Below are 23,126 nucleotides of genomic sequence, written 5' to 3' on the forward strand. Positions count from 1 at the left end.
CATACACAAGCAGAAAATGCATTAACCTTACAAGGACAAGCTCATGAAGATTAATGCATAGGCACTGATTAAACCAGGCTAAGAAAATAAACATATGCAATGAAAATCAGCTTGCTACTTGCATGAGTGTTAAAATGGTGTGAATGTTTGATAAAATACACTTAGTTTAGCTGCACTGTTAATGTTAGCTATGTTACATTGCTGCCCCTGTTCGGTGGTGTCGAGCCAAACGGACTTTAACGTGTGTTTGAACGAGCTGACGGTTCACTCGTTAAGCTGAACGAAAGATGCTTTAATCACAGGAGTCACACATGTGTCCACTGTACCAGCTGGGAACTCTTCTTGTTTAGCACTCGTAATAACACAAACACTAAATCCTCCTTCTCTGGTGCTGTTTTGTAGCAGTGTAAACACCTGAGACGGTCACCTGTCTGTCTGTCCTGCACTCTCTCTTTTTCTTTCTCTCTGATTGTGTAATAAAAGTATGAACATGTATTTATAAGTTACACTTGTGTTTGAATCCTGCAGCTTATCACACATTTGATTTCCATGTGTGACAACTGCAAGTGTCCAGAGTGAGGACAGACTGAGGGACCCACTGCTGCACATCATCTGTGAGGCTTTGCACCCCTGATGATCCACCAGGACAAACTCAACAGTGTGTGATGAAGAGGAGGAGGAAGAGCCAGCAGCAGCTGACAGATGGAGAGAATAGACAGACTGTTCCCTGTTTGTGAAGGATTGCTAGGAAAGTTTAGAATAACTAATTGTCTGTCCTGAATCAGTCTTATTAGGTAATGATCAAATAATTTGATCATTCCAGTGTTTTCAGTGTGGGAGAAAGTACTCAGGGCCTTCAAGTTACACACTATGAAAGGCAGCAACAAGTTTAATGTTCAGAAACCTAAAGTATGTATCAGCAGCAGAATGGAGCTAAAAATAAATGTTTGTTTCAGTTCTATGAAGCTTTGAGTATTTTGGATTAGTATTACTGCTGTGTTTGTTGCATCATATTGCTGTAATTGTTTATATGCTTTATATATTCTGAGGTAAGTTGATCTATAGTGTTACATCATATTCTATAAGGATGTTATGTGTTTGTATACCTTCTGCCCAGTTTGACCCATTTAACAGAAGTCAGCCTGTTTAAGGCTCTGATATCTATTCTGTATGACTTAAAGCAGTTATGACATGGTCTGATTTTCACACCCAATAAAGGAATATTTAATATATCAGTCTACTCTTGATTCTATCAGAAACAGTTATCACAGCTCGTACATTTGCTTTTTACACATATCTGTAAGCACTGAGCCAAATTTAGTAATGCCAACATACTGAAGGAACAACATTTGTCTCTGATATATGATACATCTACATATAAACTGTCAAAGATACTTGAGTGTCTTTGAGTGAAGATTTAAGGTGATAGGACATATAAATAAATGCAACTTGAATCTTTACTGAAGCTCAGTATTTGACACAGAGTTCACTCACATGTGCTGTACCAGTGTACCTGCACATGTGATGTGACAATAGAAGGGATTTGATTTGAGAGTTCAAACTCACTGCTGTAATAACTTATAATGATTAATATAATAACTATAATATTGGCCAACTCATATTTACACTGACTTTTGTCTCATGAACAACATTAACTATTTGTTATTTACTAGCTAATCTTAAATGGCTGTTCAGTAAAGATATGAAGCCCAACGATCATGTTTTACAGTCCTGTGGTCTCAGCCTCAGATACTTATTAAATCACACAAAGCTCATGTAGAAACAAACAAACGAACAAAATATGTTCTCCTTCATTTCTGTCAACCCCACGTTTCCAGCTATCATGGTTGCTAGGCAACCTGGGCAGCGCAATGGAGGCTAGACCGTCCCATTTCACAAGCCTCGCACTTCTGGCCTTAGCGGTCTTTGAGTATGCGGCCCTTGAGAACCGTTGAGGCTGCGTACTTTAAGGCTGCAGACCCTGAATTGGGATACAGCCCAAGTCTACACAAGCAATCGATTATCTAGGATCGACCTGTATTGACTTACTTTGCACGGCAACCAATCAAATGTTAGAGAAGCTGCATGGCAGCGTTAACCCCGCCCACTTAGTTTGATGGGTGAGGCTGACAGATAAAATTATTTCAAGGAGAGAGATGAAGGGGACAAAAGTGCCAAAATGAATTAAATAAATAAATCATTAAATAATTATTTAAAACTTTCAATAATTATTTTAATGTGTTATTAATTAATTAATTATGTCAAGAATTAATTAAATGCGTCATTAATTAATTACATGTGTTGTAAATATTTATGTATTTAATTATTTCTGATTTTAATGAATTATTGCCACATTTAATTAATTATTTAATGGTGTATTTAATTCATTCATTATGGCAGGCCTGGTGTTCCATACAAGGCGCTTCATAGGTAAAAATGATATCGCAACAGTTGTTTAGGAAGGGGGGAAGCTTTAGGAGTTACGGCGGTGTTTTGAGATGTGAGAGATTTGCGACGTTTAGCGCAAATCTTGTGTAGTTAGTGTGTAGTGTAGTCAATAGTTTTGTTGTGTGTGTCAGAACAATGAGGCGACTGCTGAATGTTACAGGTGTTACAGGAGTGATACATCTGTTGTCGGGCCTGCAGGTATTAGGCTGTTGTTCTCCTTTATCTCATATTGGACAGAAATTATTTTTTGGAGTGGCACAAATAATTTGTGTGGCATCAGATTTGATGCAGAACAGCTGATTGTTCTGTAAGTAGTTTGAAATGTTTATATAAAAACGTCTTGGCTGCATTTTTAGGTAAGCAGCTGCAAAAAACTTTGTTGTTTTCAAAACTCTGTTACTTTTTTGAAGAAGTAACGACATAATTAATTGCCCAACATTGCTCATTATATGCTGTATTTTGCAGACAGAGTTACAAGACTCTCACCCAGACCACAGACTCATAATACAAGTCAGAGCTTTATATATATTAAAAAAAGTTGTTTTCAAAATTGGAGTTCAAGTTATTTTTACTTCCAATAGAGCTAACATACTACACAGGTCATGAACATTTTTTTTAAAATTTCATTGTAAGTGGGCTAAAGCAGTTAATTAAAAGTAGTCTAACAGAAATGTAAATGCTGTAATTTGATTATTTTAATAAACCATGTAACTTGGATGGATTCGATGCTGGCATGACCACAGTGCACATGTCTGCTGTTGCTCACAGTGGTCCAAGGGACCGCTCAGGGAGTTTGTGTGTTCGCTCAGACACATGAAAAACTAGAGGGAACATTGATTAGGTGTAGCATTTGTCTTTTGTTTGGTTTCTGTTTCACATAGGCTTTTGTTTGTAATTTTGGCCTTTGTTCACCCTGGAGTTCAGCTTCAGTTCAGACAATAAATCACCTTTCACTTGGGTGTGGTTTTGGGGACCAGGGTGGGGTCACTTCCTTTCTAACCCTTATGTTATGTTCCTGTACCCCTAGACTGGGGCGTAACAGGGGTCGTGGAATAAACCTTTTGAATTTGCGCCCATTAACGTGGGCTACAGAGACAACTTCTGCCCAGGCTCCAGCTCCAACAAAGATGGCTCTGATGAATGTGTGGTTTTATAAATGACTTTCTTTCTTCCAGTGGATTGGATCTCCTGTTTGTGACTGAGACACAGATGAGCGTTGGTGAGCCTAGCATTATTTCTGAACTGTTACCCTCTGACTGCTCGTTTCTTAATGCTCCGAGATCAGGTAGAGGAGGAGGAATATGACTGTTTTTAAGAAAAAATTTTCACTACAAACAACTCCATGTACTGGTTTCCCCTCCAGCTTTAAACTTCTCATATTTGAACTGGGACGCTCTTACTGTGTGCAGTAATCTATCAGCACCTAAGTTTAACAAAGATTTTTTAAATGACTTTTTATGTTTTTTGGCTGAAATTGTGCTGAAACAGGATCAGATTATAATAGTTGGTGATTTTAATATTCATGTCTGTTGCCCTGATGGACTGCTTGCTCAAGAGTTTTAAAATCTTATTCAGTGTTTTGACCTTGTACAGTCTGTAGAAGGCCCTACACATCAGCAGGAGCACACTCTTGACCTGGTATTATCACATGGTTTATCTGTTTTATATTTGGAAATGTGGGATTCAGTGTTCTCTCATCACAAACCTGTTTCTCTTGTGCATGAGTTTAATGCTCGCGCTCCACCCCGCCGCTGCTCTCTTCTCCTCCACTTTTATAAAGAAAATCTTTACCGACCCTCAGATTACTTATTGGGCCCACCCCAGATGAGCTGCTTTTGCAGTTCCAGGAAACCTGTACTCAGACCCTGAACACTGTGAACCCAAAACATATTCCTCAGCCCTGGTTAAATGAATCCACCCGAGCAGTCAGGCGTCAGTGTAGGAGAGCAGATTGAAAGTGGAAGAAAGACAAATTGCAGGTTTCTTTTGAAATGTTAAAAGAATGTTGGAAATTTGATCAGAATACAGTGAAAATGAAAGAAACAGATATTTTTCTCAGATTATTGTGTTAAATTGTCAAAATCCCCGTGTTCTCTTTAACACTATCAGCTCTACTCTAAACAACCCTGAAAGCCTCTGCTGACACATGTAATCAGTTCCTTTCTTTCTTTGTAAACAAGGTCGAGTCTGTCAGGTCAGCAATAGTACTTCCTACAGATGACCCATCAGTGTTTATTCCATGACTGTAAACATGTTTTCATTTGTTACTTCAGTCTTTACTCTGAAATACAGGAAATGACATCATGGCTCAAAATCTTTGTCGTTCAAACAATTCTTTATTTAACTTTTATTTTTAACTTTATTTAAGAACTTTAATAAAATACATTCAATACAAACTTGAAGAACAGGAAACTGACTTTTCATCCAACCATTGAAAAAAAAACGTAACCACTGAACACAAACAGAAGAAGAACAATTTATAAAGATTAACATTGAACTACAGGAACATTTTGATTCATAGCCTCATCAGATCTTTAAGGAGAGCCGATCTGAACTCTGTGGAGCCTGATCTCCAGGGTTTTAAGTTGGACTCTGAAACCAGAGGATGTTTCTCTCTCTTCAGATTCACTGTCGTCCTGTGATGGGAACGATTTCAGCCCTGCGTGATCACGCTGATGTTTGCACAGAGCAGATAATGACGTGAATGTTTTGGCACATTGGTAACAGTGAAACAGTTTATTAGTAACGTGGGATTGTTTGTGTGCAGAGTATGAACTGAGATTACTGAAGCTCTTGTCACACTGCTCACAGCTGTAGTTTCCTTCCATGTGTGTACGTTCATGTTTGTTACGACTACCTGAACGTGAGAAACTTTTGTCACAGTGTCTGCACTTGTATGTTTTCTCTCCTGTGTGGACTCGTTTGTGTCTTTTAAGGTGATCTGCAGTGGTGAAGGATGACCCACACTGATCACAGAGGTGCTTTTTGACCCCACTGTGAAAGAGTTCATGTCGTTTTAACTCAGTTGATGTGGGGAAGCTTCTCCCACATTCTTTGCAGTATTTCAGTTTGTCTCCAGTGTGTTTACGTTGATGTATTTTTAGGCTGGCTTGCTGACTGAAATTTTTTCCACAGATGTCACAACGAAAGTCTTTCCCACCACCACAGCGATGACAGGGTTGAGAAGTGGATCCATCTGTGTCGCTCTGCTTCTAAACAAAGACACAAAGACAGTGTAAGTCAGTCCTTCAACACTTTTATCCTGAACGTCGCCTGAAATAAAGAGCATCTCTGCAGACATCCAATTACATTTTACTGTTTCAATTAACACACTCAGTTTACTGGGTTACAATAACAACAATACTACCACCATAATACTACAGTAATACTTATTTAATATTACAGTAACATCGGACTTACACTTAAGTACTACCACACTAATGTTTTTAGGGTACCCATGGTAAACTACTGTAACACTGCAATAATACTAATTTAATACTGCATTAATAACACTGTAATTGTGCAGTTATAACACTCAGCTGACCGGGATACAAGAAAAACTATTACCCCCAATGACACTGCAATTATAACATTAAATGGGTATTTTAACACTAATGTTTAAAAGTACTAAAGTCATATGTAAGCAATGATACTACAGCTGTAACACCATTACGTAACGATACAACTTTGTTAACCATAAGAGAAGATTACTGAATGGTTTGGTTTTGTACTTAATTTATGTTTTATTTTATTCTATTTACACCTGACAGAGGAATGAGCCGCTGTAAACCAAAGGCCATTTATGCAGAAATAATAACACCATGATATACCACGAAGCTGCCTGAAGATTAAATAACAGCAACATATCAATTTTCAGCATTTTCAGTTTTTCATGATCGTCTAAATAAAAATCATAAGTGAAATGAAAATCTGAATAATGGCTCAGAGCTACTCTTCGGTGCAGTAGAAGTGCTAACATGCTAACACAATTTAATGAGCAGACTTGTTCCAAACAGTCACTTACAAGAGTAAAATAAAAATACATACCTCACAGTAACTGCACTTGTAGAGTCTCTTTCTGGTGTGGATCTGTTGGTGTACTCTCAGGCACTGTGGAGTTTTAAAAGTCTTCTCACACAGGTCACATTGATAAGGTCTCTCCTCAGTGTGGGTAAACATGTGGCTTTGTAACTGTGCGTCTGTTGTAAAGTATTTGCCACACTGATCACACCAGTACACATCTTCTCCGGAGTGAATGCGTAGGTGTATATTTCGGTACCTTAGCTGGCTGAAAGTTTTTCCACAGATGTCACAGCTGTATGCCTTAATTCCAGAGTGGGTAACTAGATGACTCTGTAAACTGCTACTGTGAGCAAAAGCTCTGCCACACTGATCACAGCTGTAAGCTTTAACTCCACTGTGGACGACTTGGTGTGTTTTCAGGGCTTTCTTCCAGGAAAACGACTTTCCACACAAGTCACAGCTGAACGGTCTCTCTCCAGTGTGGATGTGCTGATGTTGTTTTAGTTCAGACTTCCTAGTAAAATCCTTCCCACACTCGTCACAGGTGTTTTTTTTCTCTCTCTTTCTTCTGTGAGGTTTGTCGGCCTCCTGAGAGCGCTGACTTCTCGGTCCATGTTGGTCCTGCAGTGACAGAGATACAAACAGAGGCAGTGAGTGAAATGCAGTCATTGAACAAACTGAAGCTTCAAACTCCCTCCATTAACACTAGTTTTAAACCTGAAGGTGGAGTGTGGCACCAAACACCTTAAAGGTCTCTTATCCCCACCTACTGGTAGTAGTAACACATTACAGCCAACCTGGTGTTAAAGATAATTAATCATTGTTCAAACACTCTAAAATCATGCCCATCTCTCCTGCTTTTACACAAATATTAATGCTAACACTCAGAATAGTAATAAATGTTTACCAGGTCTGTACTTTTTTATATTTCCTGTTGCTGTTTCCTATTTTAAATTTCTATAATTGTCTAATTTATTCGATAATAATAAATCAAATGTAACAGTTACTAGCTTGGTTCAGTGAAAGATGATGTCAGAGTCTGACTGTAACCTGAGGGTTTTTTTTTTACTTTTACTCGCTACATTAAAAAAAAAAATCTGTATTTTCTACTCCTTACATTTTCAAAACAGGCTTGTTATTAAACTGATTTGTATTACATTAGACTGCTGATTTATTGTGAATGAATGATATTGTTTTATGATGCATTATACTGCTGAGGTATAAGAAATACTGTTTTCAGAGAGTCATGGCCTTATTTGTCTGATTAGAAGAGAACAGAGTATACCGGAGAGGTTTTCTGCCCCATCTCATCAGGAGGAGATAAAACAGGGAGCCAAGGCCGTCACTTAGGCGCCGTAAGAGAGAAAGAATGTGAATGTTTAGGTTTTTATGACTAGGTGGAGGGGGGCTGAAGCTATAAGAATGTGTGAAACGCTCAGACACTTCGAGATCAGGCGGACACCCTCCCGCGCTCATCTCCCCTCCAGATGGTTTATGCTCAAAAGTGTTGAATTGTATGAAATAAAATGATTGTTGATTGAGCATTTATACACCGAGTATTGTCCTTCCTTCAGCCCAAAGATCAAAAGAATTGGGAGATTGAACAATGGACATGGCATGTATGATGCGGTGAAGGCATTTCAAGTGAAGCTGTCACAAATGCACCAGTGCAACCCGTCTCACTTTCCCTGTTGCCAAGTAATGTTGAACCAAGTCGGCGCACTTTGCTGATAAACTGAGCGCACTGAGTTCGCACGGCGCTTTGGTGACTGTGAAGCACAAACAGAGAATTTCAAGCTTCTTCTTTACGTGGAAACTGCACCTGTGCAGTTTCAGATGGAGCTGCAGTGTAATGGTACACTCAAGGCAAAGTACGACACTGAATGGCCCGCACAGTTTATTAGTTCCATTCCTGCAGCAATGCCCCAGCTCCGTCTACATGCAGCTCCAACCTTGTGTATGTTTTCATTTATTTTTTCTGGGGTTTTTGGCAGCATGTTCATATTTCTAACTTGCATAATTTTGACAGGATATATTTTTATGACGATCAAAACATTTAAAGTTAAAGTTGATTTTTTAAGTTTATTTATTCTGGAATAATATTCCTGTCTGTTTTTATTCATATTTATGTTTAAAAAACATGGTTTTAGTGTGTTCAATAAATGTTTATCTTGTTTGGCCTGCGACCTAAAGTGTGCCTTGAGTTTTGGTCCCGTGTGCAGTTGAGTTTGACACCCCTGGTGTAGAGGATGGAAATCAGCCAGGACAACTCATGAAACATCTGCAGACATCTGGCTGAATTCAGTTGTGTACATCCACAGAGAGCAGCAGGTCAGCTGATCACAGCCTGTACATTAAGAAAATCGACTGGAGCTCTCAATAGAAATGATTGTGAGCTGTGACTCTTTTCCCCACACTGAGCCACTACAGCTGATTTTAGGGTTGAATCCTGCTGAATCCCACTTTAACCTCTTCCCTGCCCATTTTCCTCTTTAGAGGCAAAGTCACCCTCTACAATGTAGGCATTGTATTATTACATGATTATTACATTACATTAATATAGCACAAGGTTCAGTTAGTTTTGCATAAAATATATATCAGTACTTCAGCTTTTAACCCTTTAAGAACTACCATAGAACCAAGTTTGCCAGAGCTAATCTTTATATTTTTACATGCCCTTAATGCCATTTTTGGGATCATTTCAAGTTGCTATACATCAATATGCCCATTAGATCCCAAATCTTAATATTATCTATGCATTGAGTCCATAGTAACTACATAAAGTGCAAACAAACTGCAATTAAATACAAAAATTTGTTTAAATCAGTTTTGTTGGTTCTGTTTCTACACCAGGGCTCGCAAAATTTCAAAATCCCTGGTAGCCCTTCGGGCAGGGACTCTTCAGTTTTTGGTAGCCCAAAATAAATTTAAGTAGCCCGAATAAAAAAGAGAGCAATTTTTTGATTGATGTTTTGTTTCCTTTACAATATTACACATTAAAGTATAATATTGTAAAGGAAACAAAACATTAATCAAAAAATTGTTGAAAAACAAATTACAACATTGTATAAAAATTACAATCATCAACTCAAATACTTGGTTCTAATTGAACAGAAATTTCAATGAACTTGTAAGAACTGTGTAGAACATGAATCAGTCTGTGTCAGATCCTGAATTTGAAATTTCCACTGAAGTCACGGGTAAGAGGCAAGTGGAACCAAGATCTAGGCCATTTGCTTTTTGAAGTTTGCAAAGACTGCTAAATTGTGCCAGTGGTAGTTCACTCTTTGCAACATAGCACGCTGTTTTAAATGGATTTTCAGGTTTATTTTTAGTATGTTATTTGCAATTGGTGTTTGTTCCGGGAAAGATATTGCAGACTGAGCAATAATGCATTTCTTGCATTTCTCATGGGTTCTAATGGGGGCCTTTCTTAAAATGACTGGTCCCAGTAACAAAGGCGCTTGTCGACTCAGAAATCGAGGGAAAACCAACAACACACCCGGCAGAACATTATGTTATTTACACGGGTGCACATAAGTGGTCCGCATGTGCGCATTCGCTGTCAAATTAAAAGACGCGCACCAGATAAGAAGTTGCAACGTGCGTTTGCGTCCACATAAAAGGCGGTGTTTTTGCCCGCTAGAGTGGGATTTTCACGACACATTCTGCACCACATCTCTGTGCGTTCATCATTTGTTTGAAGCCAGCTCACCTCCTGCAACCACTTTTCCGAAAATACGCGCTTCTTTTGTGGTTCGGACTCCTTCTGACATTTCTTTGGAGGTGGAGGAACACCAAAGTAATTGCTTAAAGGAGCTTGCTTCTTCGACATCTTTAAGAGTTCTAAACAAATGTCTGTCCTCCTCCAGAAAACCTTATGTACGCAAACACGCGTTGCAACTTCTTATCTTGTGCGCGTTTTTTATTTTGACAGCGAATGCGCACCTGCGGACCACTTATGTGCAGCCCTGGTTATTTAGCTCGTCATATTGCAGCCACAGAAATTCTTTTGTCCATAAAACCATAAAGCTGCACTTTCTTTTTGCCTTATAGTCTGATTTGTCATAACTTTTCCGTTTTGTGGTAAGCTTTTCTTTGGCTGTCCCTTCTTCACCCTGACCTGTCTTATTTGGCTCAGCAGACCTAAAATATATATCCTGCTGCTTTTACACACGCACTCACATAACGCTCAGCGATTCTCTGCGCGATCAACCTCTCACATGTTTAAGCTTGCTGCGGAGATTTCACTTGTCACGTTTGCATAGTAAGCTAACGATTGATAAGACGATGTCAGAGGAATTGGTGCGCAAATTATCATCACTCACCAATCAGTGCTGTCGCTCTCTATACACAGTTCGCGCGATTGCAAAGTGAAAGCAAAAAAAAAGCGAAAATTCAAACACGATTTCAATATGTCACATATTGACAGTGGCTCAACGATGCCAATGACATAATTACCCAGCTACATTTCCGAAAGAATGCAAAAGCATTGACATATATTTTCCTTCCTACGATAGCCCTACGGGCAGGGCAGAGATAGAGATTGGTAGTCCGACTGGAAAATTCGCTAGCCCCGGGACGTCGGGCTAGCGATTTTGCAAGCCCTGTACACATATTTCTAGTTAAAGAAATTTCAGAGGTTTATCCCTCAAAAGTGTAAATGCAAAAAAGTTGCACATTGTTTCCACCCACAGGAAATTTGTTTTGAGTATTTTTGAGATTTTTATATACTGCAGGAAAAACAAAAATAAATATTATAATGCAAATTAGCAAAACAAACAGCATGTGCATCAAAATAAACTATTGCCAACAGTGCAATTTGAGTTCTAAGCATCCCAGAAACAATACAGAAAACAATAAAGTCAAACATGACTTTTAAAAACACCAGTATAGGTATCCCTGAAGGCAGGTTTTGGCAGGTAAAGTCGGACATGTGATAGTTCGCGCTGACATCTATTCTAACGTAGGAAGTGCTATGAACGGCAAAGTGTGTTTCTGGTACGTTATGTTTTTTTGCTGCAAGTGCTTTTTATGCAATTTCTGCAAATACATATGTGGAAGGAAATCGTGACCAAGGGCAAGCTGATGGCATAAGATGTAACTACAACTATTCCTAAATAAAATAATTGTGTTCGCTTAAGTGCAGTTCTACCGGGATTTTAAAATTGTTACGCAAAACGGAGTGTTCCTGCTCCAATAGGCCTTAAAGGGTTAATGGAGTATTTCTTAACACTAGTATCTGTCACCTTCTTTGTCGAACTCATTGTTTTCTCTGCAGTGGCTGAGCTGAGTCCAAGTAGCTGAAATTTCCTCTGCTGCTCCGTCAGACTCTTCTCCTCCTGCTGATCAGCTGGGACACAAAACAGAACTGTGTTAAGCTCCACACTGCACTGAAGAGTCAAACTGTCTCATATGTTCATCTGACAACACAAAGAACAAATTTTAGCTTCCTTGGGTGGACAACTTGTTTGAAACAAACACAAAAGGTTTGAGCACCGATACCAAGCACTATGGCACACCAGTACCAGGATAGCAATTCCTCTTTAAAAAAAGCCCTGGCCAAGAACGAAAACAGAACAATCAATGGATTACAATGGAGAGTACATTGTTTCCCAACCACTGTGCCGCGGCATATATACGTGTGCCGTAAGAACTGATCAGGTGTGCCGTGGAAGATTATCCCATCTGAGTGGGTTTAGAAATCTGAGCCATGATCTGAGTAACCCTCATCACTCAGTCACACTCCGATTCTCTACTTGTATCAAGTCCATTGCACTACTTTCAAGCATTCGGTCCTCTAATGTGCGCCTTCCTCCTCTTTGTATATACTCCTCTTATATGTTATTTATTCTTACTGTCTTGCTATTTATATTGTTTTCCATGCACAGTTGGTGCGGAGCACCCACAATTTAGTTGAATATGTACAAAGACAATAAAAGACTATTCTATATATCTTTGTTCTTCCATTTCAGTTTTGTTTGGAGCTTTAAAAGATCTGCAGTATTTTTAAATGTGATAAGAACACAGATCCCCGCTTAGGGTTCGAGGCTGTATTTGTTTTAAAAATGCATCTCTGGTATCTCTGGCCTATCATTATTATTTTGCTAACAGATAAAAAAAACTGGCCTCTCAGAGTGAGGCCAGTTTTTACAATCAAATGCCCTGTGGGCCGACACAACTTTGCGCTGATAGAGGCAGCTGTGTTTTAGCCTGGAATACATTTATTTTTACCTTTCTTTTAAATGGATTTCATTATAGCACTTTTACCGCCAACATATTTGGATTTTTTTGGCGCTGTAAGTGACCTTATATGGATGAAGGGTGGCGCTAGCTAGCTAGCTTGGATAGCACGCTGCATTCAAAAACTGTGCAGGTGCCACACAGTGACACAGAGATGCTAACTAGCGCTTAGTAACAGACTAATAAAATAATAGAAACTCTGATTACACTTAGCTAATATAAAAGCTTTCTTCTGTTTTCTTCTCAGTGTTTCATTATCATTTGTTAATATTTTCTTTTAAATTAGTTTATAGCAGCTTGACTTGATGTAGAGGCTTTTTCTTTCAACTGGTTCACAAATAACTGACAACAGAGACCGAGGAGAGCAACAGAAAACTTCACTCAGGAGCTAAATTCAAGATTGACTGAACTCAGATCAAAGTTACCTTAGTGCTTAACTTTAGATGAGGAAGAAAAATAAACTAAAACACAAACGCAATTGAGCGGGAACTCTGCGGCTTCTTCTTCTTTTGGGTTTTTCTTTGGCGGTTAGAGCTTTAAGGTGCATTACCGCCACCTGCTGGACTAGATGGTTCTTAAACTAAACTAGAGATTTAAAAGTATTTTAATAAACAATAAAAACAAAGTCAAAATGTGTCAGTGTGTTATATTCATGAACATAAACATCAGATGGCTTCAGCTTACCCTTACCCCCATTTATTTAAGAGGTTTTGCTCTCTGGAGGTCGCCACAGTAAATAAGTATGTGTTGTTTTGCCTGATTTAATAAAGGTTACACTGACTAACTTCTCTATCAGCAGATCCAAGTGTAGCCATAATTTCCCAGGAGGGTACTTGGGTTTGGAGTCACAGCACAGTTTTCAGATTTAATTAATGGGCTTGAGTACAGCCTGATAATTACAGGCATTCAAACTGCCTGTAATTCTATGGCATTCTGTCTCTATGAAGACATTAGATCTTACATATTTCTTGGTTAAAACCACATTCAACTACTTAACAATAAGCCTGCAGCTGCAATGTGGAGGCAACTAAGAGTTTCGATACATTGAGTTTTTCTATTTGTAAAACATATTCGTAAAAAATAAATCAAGAGACACAGTGAGTCGTAGACTGTGACAACACGAGCTTGACACGGGGTCTCATACTTTGACTGTGAGTATAGAGGATTGTAGCTCAAGTTAACATGGAAAGATAAGAGGTCTAAAGTCTCTAAAACTTTTGGATGTTCAGTCTCTGACAGAAGGTTTGGAGACAAAGTTAGTTTTGAATTTGTGAAACAAATATTTTATTTACAGTTTCTCATACACAAGGCAGATAATATTCTTCATGTACATTATTTTTTACAAATACTGGAAGATACAACAAACTGAAACAAAACACATTTTCATGAATTCATCTCTTAATGTTTCATACAAAACTTCTGAATGTGTTCTCTCTGATTTCCCAGTATGTGTTTTGGATTGACTAAAATGTATTTACAATAGCCAGGGTCGACTGAATCCAAATATTTCTTAAATCCAAATTCGCCCCCCATTTACTGGAAGAGATCAAATCTGAGACTCTGTTATGTTGAGCTACATGAAGACAAGAAGATTCAAACTTAATACAAAAATTCTGATATAAATCACAATATTTGTAATCAAAGGATCATTAGCTGCTGGCAAGGCTCTCCACTTGCTCCTTCAAAACCTGTGTTGTGAAAACACAAGTTGTTGTTGTTTATACCGGCAACAGGGTTGAATTCATAATTGCCGTTGCCTGGTGGCATCAACCAGCCAAACAACTGGGGTGAGGTGGGAAAGATCCATTGAGGTCCAACCATAAAATTGCCCACAGCCTGATAATTTGCACCACTTCTGATTAAATTGATCTCCAGGTGCTGGGTGTACTGCTGCTTGAGTGGGGCTGTCCAATACAAAGTTCTTGTTTCAAATTATACTCAATACATTTCAAATGAAATTAATGAATGAATTACCCAGATGTCTGAATCAAAGTTTAATAATAGGAGATACTTACATGAAATGAGACACCCTGATTGAGATGCTGAGGATGTGACCTCCTACTAAACTTTCTCCTTCTGTTTTGAAACCAAGTTTTTACCCAAAGATGAAAGAAAATAGAAAACATCGAATCAGTACAATGGAGACAAGATTGAACACGAATTCAATTTCTTATGTTCAGTAAGCTGAAAAACACTCACCTGTTTGTAGGTCAGTCCTGTCATCGCTTCCAACTATTTAATCTCTCTTGGCTCATGGTAATGTTTCAAATGAAACTAATGGACAAGAATATTTAACTGTCTCTCTGTGAACACCACCTGGGCCGTTCCTTTAGGTTTCTCTGGAGCAGTGCTGGGATCGTGCAGAGTGGCAGTGATGTTGCCATATTGGCTTCTTGGGACAGCAAAAACCTGTTTCTGCTCTGACACAGAGCTGGAAACAGCCTCAGAAGTATCACCGGTTTTGTTGCTCAGCTCCTTTTTAAAGAGCACTCTCCACCCGTGTAGCGAGTTCTTCCAAGGGACGACTCCCTGCAAGGGAGACAGGGACATTTCTCCCATTGAAACTAGACCAACAAGCCAAACAATTCTTTGTGTCATTTTCCCAAAGTCACACATCAGAGTAAAAAAAATGAAGAATGTATGAAAGATTGTTTTGAAAGCTCAGAAAGTCATCGGTTTCTGTGTTTGATTCTAGTTTTTACTCTATGATTAATTCCACAGAGATTGTGCACAGTGTGATGTAAAAAAGTAGAAGCTAAAAGTAAAAATAGTAATATAAAAAATAGTATTTTATATTCAATTCTCGATTTAACAGGAATCCAGTGGAGAAAAGTCAATATAAGAGAAAATGCTGTCTTTCTGTTTCCTGCCAGTTTTTCTCTGAAGCTAAACGCTTTCCGTGGAGTTTTTAGGACATCCTGATAGTAACAAATTACAGTAATCAACAGGGAGGTGGCAAAGTCTTAAACAACAAATGGGCTCATCTGGGATTTGAACATAAGAAACTCAAACTGAGGATCATCCCCAAAAACCAACAAGTCACAGGAAACAGCCACATTCTCCTTTTTAAAATCTCACATTTCAGTGCAACAGTTTCCAACAATGGAGGCCGCGACTGAGTTTCAATATTACTCTAATTTATCTTTCTGCGTCACAAAATAAACTTTTAACATATTTTCAGGCGAGAAAGTAGCCGTATAAACGTCAAATATCTATTTGGTTTATCAAGACATCGCATATTTGCAAAAGTGCTCTGACGTTTTCGGAGACGTCTGTTACCCAGTCATTATCGTGATGTGCTCGTGCCGATCCACATCACGTGGGTCGATACTTTCAGTTCTTTTGTTCATATTTAACAAAATAAAAATGCAGACATATGTGTGCACATTAGTTTTGACTGCTAGTGAAAATAGTTTTCTTTACAAATTACTCTCTCACTGAACTAACAGCCAATCCCTCAACAAGTTTGTGCTCTCTGCTCATATTGCCTTCATATTAAAAAAAACTCGGGTACATGTTATTTTATATATTATGCTTTGTATGTTGTTCAGTATATTTCTATGCAAAACGAGGAATTTCAATTCACAGCAGTATATTCACAGTTGAAACCAGATGTTTACATACACTTTATGGAAAACACAAGAACATTTTTTTACTGTACAACATCAATTTAGAGTAAACTTGTTTTGTTTTAGATAAATAAATATTGAAATATATTTTGAATTAGTTAAATGTCAGAAAGAGAGACAAAGCTGTCTATTTTTATCACTTTCATCAAATTTAGGAGTACATATACACTAAGTTTATTGTTAATTAATAAGAAAACTGCAGACGATTCCATTCTGAGCTGAAGAAGCTTCTGATTGGTTAGTAGAGTCCATGTGAGTAAACTGGTGGCACAGCTGTGGGTGCATATAAGGCAAAACACAGAGCCTGTTTCTTTGACATGGGGAAATCAAGAGATGTCAACCAAAACACCAGGAAAAGAATTGTGGAGCTCCATAAGTGTGGCTCAATTTTTAATACAATTTGGTGCCATTTGCAATTAAGAAGTACAGACAATTTTCTCTTTACTCTTAAATTTAACAAATATGTTTTTATATTTATCTATCTAAAAAAAATAAACATTTAGTCTGATTTGATGTTACAATTAAAAAGGTTTTTGTGTTTTTATCTAAAGAGTGTAAATATCTGGTTTCAACTGTATATTGATGATGTTGGTGTTTGGCTTGATTGTCAGCACAGAAAGGGAGAGAGAGGAGCAGAGAGGGAGAGAGAGGAACAGAGAAGGAGAGAGAGGAACAGAGAGGGAGAGAGAGGAGCAGAGAGGGAGAGAGAGGAACAGAGAAGGAGAGAGAGGAACAGAGAGGGAGAGAGAGGGAGAGAGAGGGAGAGAGAGGAGAGAGAGGAACAAAAAGGGAGAGAGAGGAACAGAGAGGGGGAGAGAGGAGCAGAGAGGGAGAGAGAGGAACAGAGAGGGAGAGAGAGGAACAGAGAGGGAGAGAGAGGAGCAGAGAGGGAGAGAGAGGGAGAGAGAGGGAGAGAGAGGAGAGAGAGGAACAAAAAGGGAGAGAGAGGAACAGAGAGGGAGAGAGAGGAACGAAGAGGGAGAGAGAGGAACGAAGAGGGAGAGAGAGGGAGAGAGAGGAGAGAGAGGAACAAAAAGGGAGAGAGAGGAACAGAGAGGGAGAGAGAGGAACAGAAAGGGAGAGAGGGGAGCAGAGAGGGAGAGAGAGGGAGAGAAAGGAGAGAGAGGAACAAAGAGAGAGAGAATGGGAGCGAGACGAACAGAGAGGGAGAGAGAGGAACAAAGAGGGAGAGAGAGGGAGAGAGAGGGAGAGAGAGGGAGAGAGAGGAACAGAGGGGGGAGAGAGGGAGAGAGAGGACCAGAGAGGGAGAGAGAGGAAAAGAGAGGGAGAGAGAGGGAGAGAGAGGAACAGAGGGGGGAGAGAGGGAGAGAGAGGAACAGAGAGGGAGAGAGAGGAACAGAGAGGGAGAGAGAGGAACAGAGAGGGAGAGAGAGGAACAGAGAGGGAGAGAGAGGAACAGAGAGGGAGAGAGAGGAACAGAGAGGGAACAAGAGCAGGTGAGACACACATGTTAGTCAAATGGTTGTTTGCCAAAACTCATCAGAACATGTATCTCGTACCTAGTGTAACTTTTTAGATACCATTTGTTACTTTTCAAATTCTATATTTATTAAGTTATGCAGGCTTGTTTGCACAACAAGGCTAAATAATTATCTAAACTTTTATGAATCTAAATAGTCTACTTTGGTAGAATTAAAAAATAAGTGTAGTGCAGGTCTATGATGATTTTTAGTGTTACTATCATCTAGTTTTGATTCTGGTTCTGTTTTGGTTAAGTCCTAAGTAGTCCTGATTTTGAACTGTTGTAGTCCTGTTTTAATTCCAGATCAGTTCTGGGTCTGGTTGAATTGGGGTTTAGTCCCCGTGTCTTGATACAGCCCGACTTTGTTCTGCCTTGCTGCTTAATTAAAAAACTAGTTTAAGGTGTCCTGCATATGTGATATTTATTTTTTCCTATATGAAGTCATTCTTTTTTGAACAAAACTCCAAACAGAGCCTATTAATCTATCAGTTGTTTCTACCCTCACTTTATTTCCTTTCGCTGCTCAGCTCTCACACAGTGGCTCAGCTATGCTCCAATCCCTCCATATTGTGGCCAATCACATGCGAGGATATAGGATAATATCATTGTGTGAAAAACAGAGAGGGTGATGGACGTGACAGTCAAGTGCGTCAAGTCAAGTGAGGAGGGCTGTGCGAAAGCAAAAACACATAAATATGCCTGACATCCGTAAACGAAGCAGCATCTGGCTGCAGTTTAAAGACTTTTTTGTCTCGACTTGTTCTTGGTCTCGTCTTGGTCTCGATACCCTCTGGTCTTGGTCTTAGTTTAGGCGGTCTTGACTGCAAGTCTAGTTGCACCAGTGGTGCCATGAGCAGTATCTATCTGCTGCTCGTCAGCTGCTATTGTTCCTTTCCCCTTTGCTGTGTACTGTGCTGATGCTGTTTTCAAAACCTACCACACTCATGTACAGTATCAGTGTCACACTGAGATATTTCAAAGATAATAATAACACATTTTATTTGAAAGCGCCTTTCAAAACACTCAAGGTCACTGTACACATTAGAATATAAAGCAACATAAAAGCAAGCAGTTTACACAGTCATAAAAGCATAAGACATAAACTAATTTAAAAGAACAGAGTGGAGAGGTTATTGGGATAAGCTATTTTAAACAAGTGAGTTTTGAGTTGGGACCTAAAGAGAGAGAAGGAAGAGATATTTCTTAAATCAGGAGGTAGGGAATTCCAGAGTCGTGGAGCAGAGCAGCTGAAAGCCCTGCTCCCCATGGTGGCAAGACGGGGGGAGGGGACGGAGAGTGAAAGGGAAGAAGAAGATCTGAGACAACGAGATGGGGCGGTGATCTTAACCAGATCAGAAAGATATGGAGGGGAGAGATGATGAATAGCCTTAAATGTGTACAAGAGTATTTTGAAATTGATACGATATTTGACCGGGAGCCAATGAAGCTGCTGCAGAACAGGAGTAATGTGGTGGATAGAAGGGGTCCTGGTGATGATACGGGCAGCAGAGTTCTGGACACGTTGAAGCTTGTGGATGGATTTTTGAGTATAAAAATAACCTGAATAAATACAAATAAAGGGAAAGAGCTGTCCAAACCTCTGTCTCTGACCATCTGTGTTAACACTTGAAATCGGAAACATGTAAATGTAACAAACATGTTAAAACATAAGAAATCAGGAAGGGGCAAAAAAAGCATTTTGCTAAAAAAATATTTAGAGCAGAAGTTTTTAAAATGAAGATATATTGCATTTATTTACAATTAAAAACACACAGAGCAGAAAGTGTGTTACTGTTTTACATCCACAGACACACAAGAAAAGAAGCAACATGAGGTCAAGTTATGGCAATTTTATTTGTGTATTTCAGTACATGTATTCAGAATAGAGTTTTTAAAAACAAACAAACGTCCCAAGTAAAGTTTGGGGGGATTTTTGTGAAAGAAAGGTTGAGAGAGGGGGAAGGAGGAAGAAACTATTGATCTCCTTAAACTTGATGCTGCTGGGTCAGTTTTTTCTCAGCAGTCTGCTCCAGAATCCCCTCCTGTCCTCGGCTTTCTTTTCTTTTTCTTTTGCCTTCAGCTCCTTTAAGGTTTTGTTTAGCTGCTCCTCGGCGCCTTTAAATTTTTCTTTCAGCTGCTGTTTGGCCAGTTTGACTTTCTGTTTGAGGAGCTCTTTCGCTTCCTTTTTGTGCTTTTGTATTTCTTTAAGTGCATCTTTGCAGTCTTTCTTGGTCACCTCAGAGGCTGTCGTTTCTTTCTTGAATACCTTCACCTCAATTTTCTCTTCTCCAAGTTCTTCTTGCACTTTCATCAGTTCCTTCTTCAGAGTTTCACTTTCCTGTTTTGCCTCCCATTTTCCATGTGTCTCTTTTTCTATTGCTTCCTCTGTTTCCAGCAACTTCTTCTTCATGTTTTGAGTGTAACTCTTTGTATTTTCCATTTCTTTCTTTGCTTCCTGTATTTTAATTTTCTCTCCCTCCAACACTTTATGAGCTTCCAACAATTCTTTCTTCATATTTTCAATCTCATTTTCTGCCTCATGTTTACGTTTTTTCTCCTCTTCAAGTTGTTGCTTTACATGCAGTAATTCCTTCCTTAGTATTTCAGCTTCAGCCGTTACACTTTCAGCTTCTTGTGTTGCCAACTGCATTTTCCTTTTTTCCTCTTCAAAAGCTTCCTGCACCTCCTGTAATTCCTGCATCACATTTTCTGCCTCCTTCTTTGCAGTTTGATATTTATTTTTAGCTTCTTGTGCTGTGGTTTTCTCTTCCTGCAATGCTTTTTGAGCTTCCAACAGTTCTTTCTTGATGTTTTCATTCTCATTTTCTGCTTGTTGTTTTCTCATCTTCTCTCCTTTAAGTTTTAGACCCACATGCAGTAATTCCTTCAATACTACTCCAGTTTCAAACTTTGAATTTTTAGCTTCTCCTCTTGATTTTTCTGCCTCTTCTTTTAATTTGACATTTTCAGCCTGTATTATTTGAAATTCTTCTCGTAGGTTAATCAGCTCAGACTGTACTGTACTGTATGGTGACGCACTCACCAATCCTCTTCTCGATCTCCCTTGATTCATTTTGGCCTTTTAAACAAAGGAACCAACGTATTGTAGAGAAGTGAAGTTTTCGAAGTTTTTTTCTTCAACTGTCGTCTGTCCTGCACAGAGATGCTGCTGTAGATGTGTCTCTAGCTGTGTCTGGATAAAATGAAAAATGCTGTAACTAAGTGCTTGTGTTGCGCAGTTCTACGAAACATTCCATTCCATGCAAGCTCCGCCCACATGGTCAGGAATGTCAGGTGCTGCATCACCAAATGCTGCTCCCGTTGCCTAGCAATAACAGCTGTTTACTTTTTGGGGTCTGGTTGATTATTGAATAAAGAAAACATGTCCAAGTATTGCAACCATGGTGCTGAGGCTCAGTGCATATTCTAGCCTGCTGTGTGGGTGGGCAGCTAGAAATCACTGGTGGGCAACATGAGTGAGGAGAAAACTGGAGCAGACAAGCAGGGACCTGCAGGTTGCTGGTTTGAGTCTCTGTTCAGATGCTGGTGTCTCCTCTCTCTGAGATGCTTGCAAACAGTCCCAGATAAAACAATAAGGATAATAAACAAACACATGACTAAACTAACAATTATGACACTGATATGTTTCATGTGTAGCAGGATGGCCTCTATACAGCAGTCACTGCAAGCATCCACATCAGCACACTTACTTTTCTTTAAGCAGGCGTGCTGGGGTCCTCCTAAGGAAAGTTTGAGAACTTCATTTCCTTCATGCTGGTGAACTTTTTGCCAAATTTTTTTCATCAAAGCTTCTCCATCACTGACAGGGATTGTTTGGATCTTCACACTCATCTCCACGAACCCTAAAAAATGAGTTTCACTTTGCTCATATAAACCAGGAGTGTCTCCATATTCCACATAGTGTTTTGCTTTTCTTTCACAAATGTGGGGATTAAATTGTGTTAAAATGTACAAAACAGTGATGTCATGTTTTGTGACGAGGACCCAGGCAGAGAGACTTGATGAATTTAAGAATCTTATGATTTAATAAAGAAATTTGCAGACTTGCACAGAGATGGTAAAATTATGATGACTGATAGCGGAGACAAAGATAACAGACGACGAGGACAGGGAGGAACAGGGGTTTAAATGCACCAAGGAGACATTCAGAGACAACTTGGGACAACTGGAGACATTTAAGGATGCAGGGACTGACAGAGATGGGGAAGAAGTCTCATCGTGACGTGTAAAGTTTATCTTGCCTGGCTGGACAGCTCTCTGGGTGCTCAGCACCCCCAAAGCTCTGATCCTAGAATCGCCCCTGGTTCAGTCTAACACGTGTGCCAGTGAACCATTAAACGTCGGTAAAACTATGCAGGTTAAACGTAACTTTAACCTCAGCCAAACCGATTTGCTCAGTTGTAAATAAAACAGCGAAGTAAACGTGACCCGACGGACAAAACCCGAGTGAATTAAGTCCAGCGTTTAACAACTGAGAGCTAAAACTAAGGTGAGGTTTCAAAGCTGTGTGCTGGTGATTGGACTTTGGATGCATGCAGGTAAACTGAGGGCCTGTTGAGCTGATCGCTGGTGTCGTGAGAAACACGTCAGCTCGTTCTTTATTTTACAGAAGCACAGAGATACAAGACCAGGCAGAAAGAGACGATCGTTCGGTGAAAATGAATCTGCAAATGCAACATGTGGAACACGGAGAGTGGAATATGTAAACAAACCGGTTAACGTAACCCCCACCCCCTCCAAAACAAACGAATACACACAAAATAGAGATTGACAGACCGCGTGACCTTCGCGCATTGCATGCCGGTAACTCGTGGCAAAACAATCCAAGTACCACATCAAATGCAAGCATTTGCAGCACCGCAAAACGTTAATTCTCCGGTTCCAATACCTTCTTGCTTTTTCTTTGCCCCCCAAAAAAGTTATGTACAAAACGAAGGAGAACAATGCCGGACCGTACAAAGACAGACTTGATGAAAAGTCAAAGAATACAATAGTCGTAATTTTATGGATAATTAAAGTCAGTCATATATCCACAAACACAACAAGCTGAAAGTCAGTGATGCTGCTCGGTTTGCACTCCTGAATATCACGGCACAAGCAGGATTCACTGCACTGTTAATGTTAGCTATGTTATATTGCTGCCTCTGTTCGGTGGTGTCAAGCCAAAGGGACTTTAACGTGTGTTTGAACGAGCTGACAGTTCACTCCTTAAGCTGTAAGAAAAATGCTTTAATCACAGGAGTTACACATGTGTCCACTGTACCATCTGGGAACTCTTC

General features: G+C 39.4%; 1 protein-coding gene across 1 annotated transcript; it reads right to left on the reverse strand.

Annotated features, from left to right (window-relative positions):
• Positions 1-4,684: 4,684 nt before the first annotated feature.
• On the reverse strand, positions 4,685-13,226 carry LOC148101272 (uncharacterized). Its single transcript, XM_087845978.1, has 4 exons — positions 13,140-13,226; positions 11,721-11,824; positions 6,496-7,092; positions 4,685-5,660 (listed from the first exon to the last, which is right to left on the reverse strand). Exons 2-4 carry the CDS (start codon positions 11,736-11,738, stop codon positions 4,983-4,985), a joined length of 1,293 nt encoding a protein of 430 aa, XP_087702104.1. The 5' UTR covers positions 11,739-11,824; positions 13,140-13,226; the 3' UTR covers positions 4,685-4,982.
• Between the last annotated feature and the right edge of the window lie 9,900 nt (positions 13,227-23,126).

Source organism: Neolamprologus brichardi, chromosome 9, assembly GCF_056152115.1.
Source record: "Neolamprologus brichardi isolate AB-2024 chromosome 9, ASM5615211v1, whole genome shotgun sequence".
Classification (NCBI taxonomy): Eukaryota; Metazoa; Chordata; class Actinopteri; order Cichliformes; family Cichlidae; genus Neolamprologus; species Neolamprologus brichardi.

Excerpts from the sequence above, each read along its gene's own strand:
- LOC148101272 (XM_087845978.1), bottom strand. Across the intron at positions 5,661-6,495 it reads ACAAGTGCAGTTACTGTGAG|AAGCAGAGCGACACAGATGG; the intron begins GTATGTATTTTT and ends GTCTTTGTTTAG.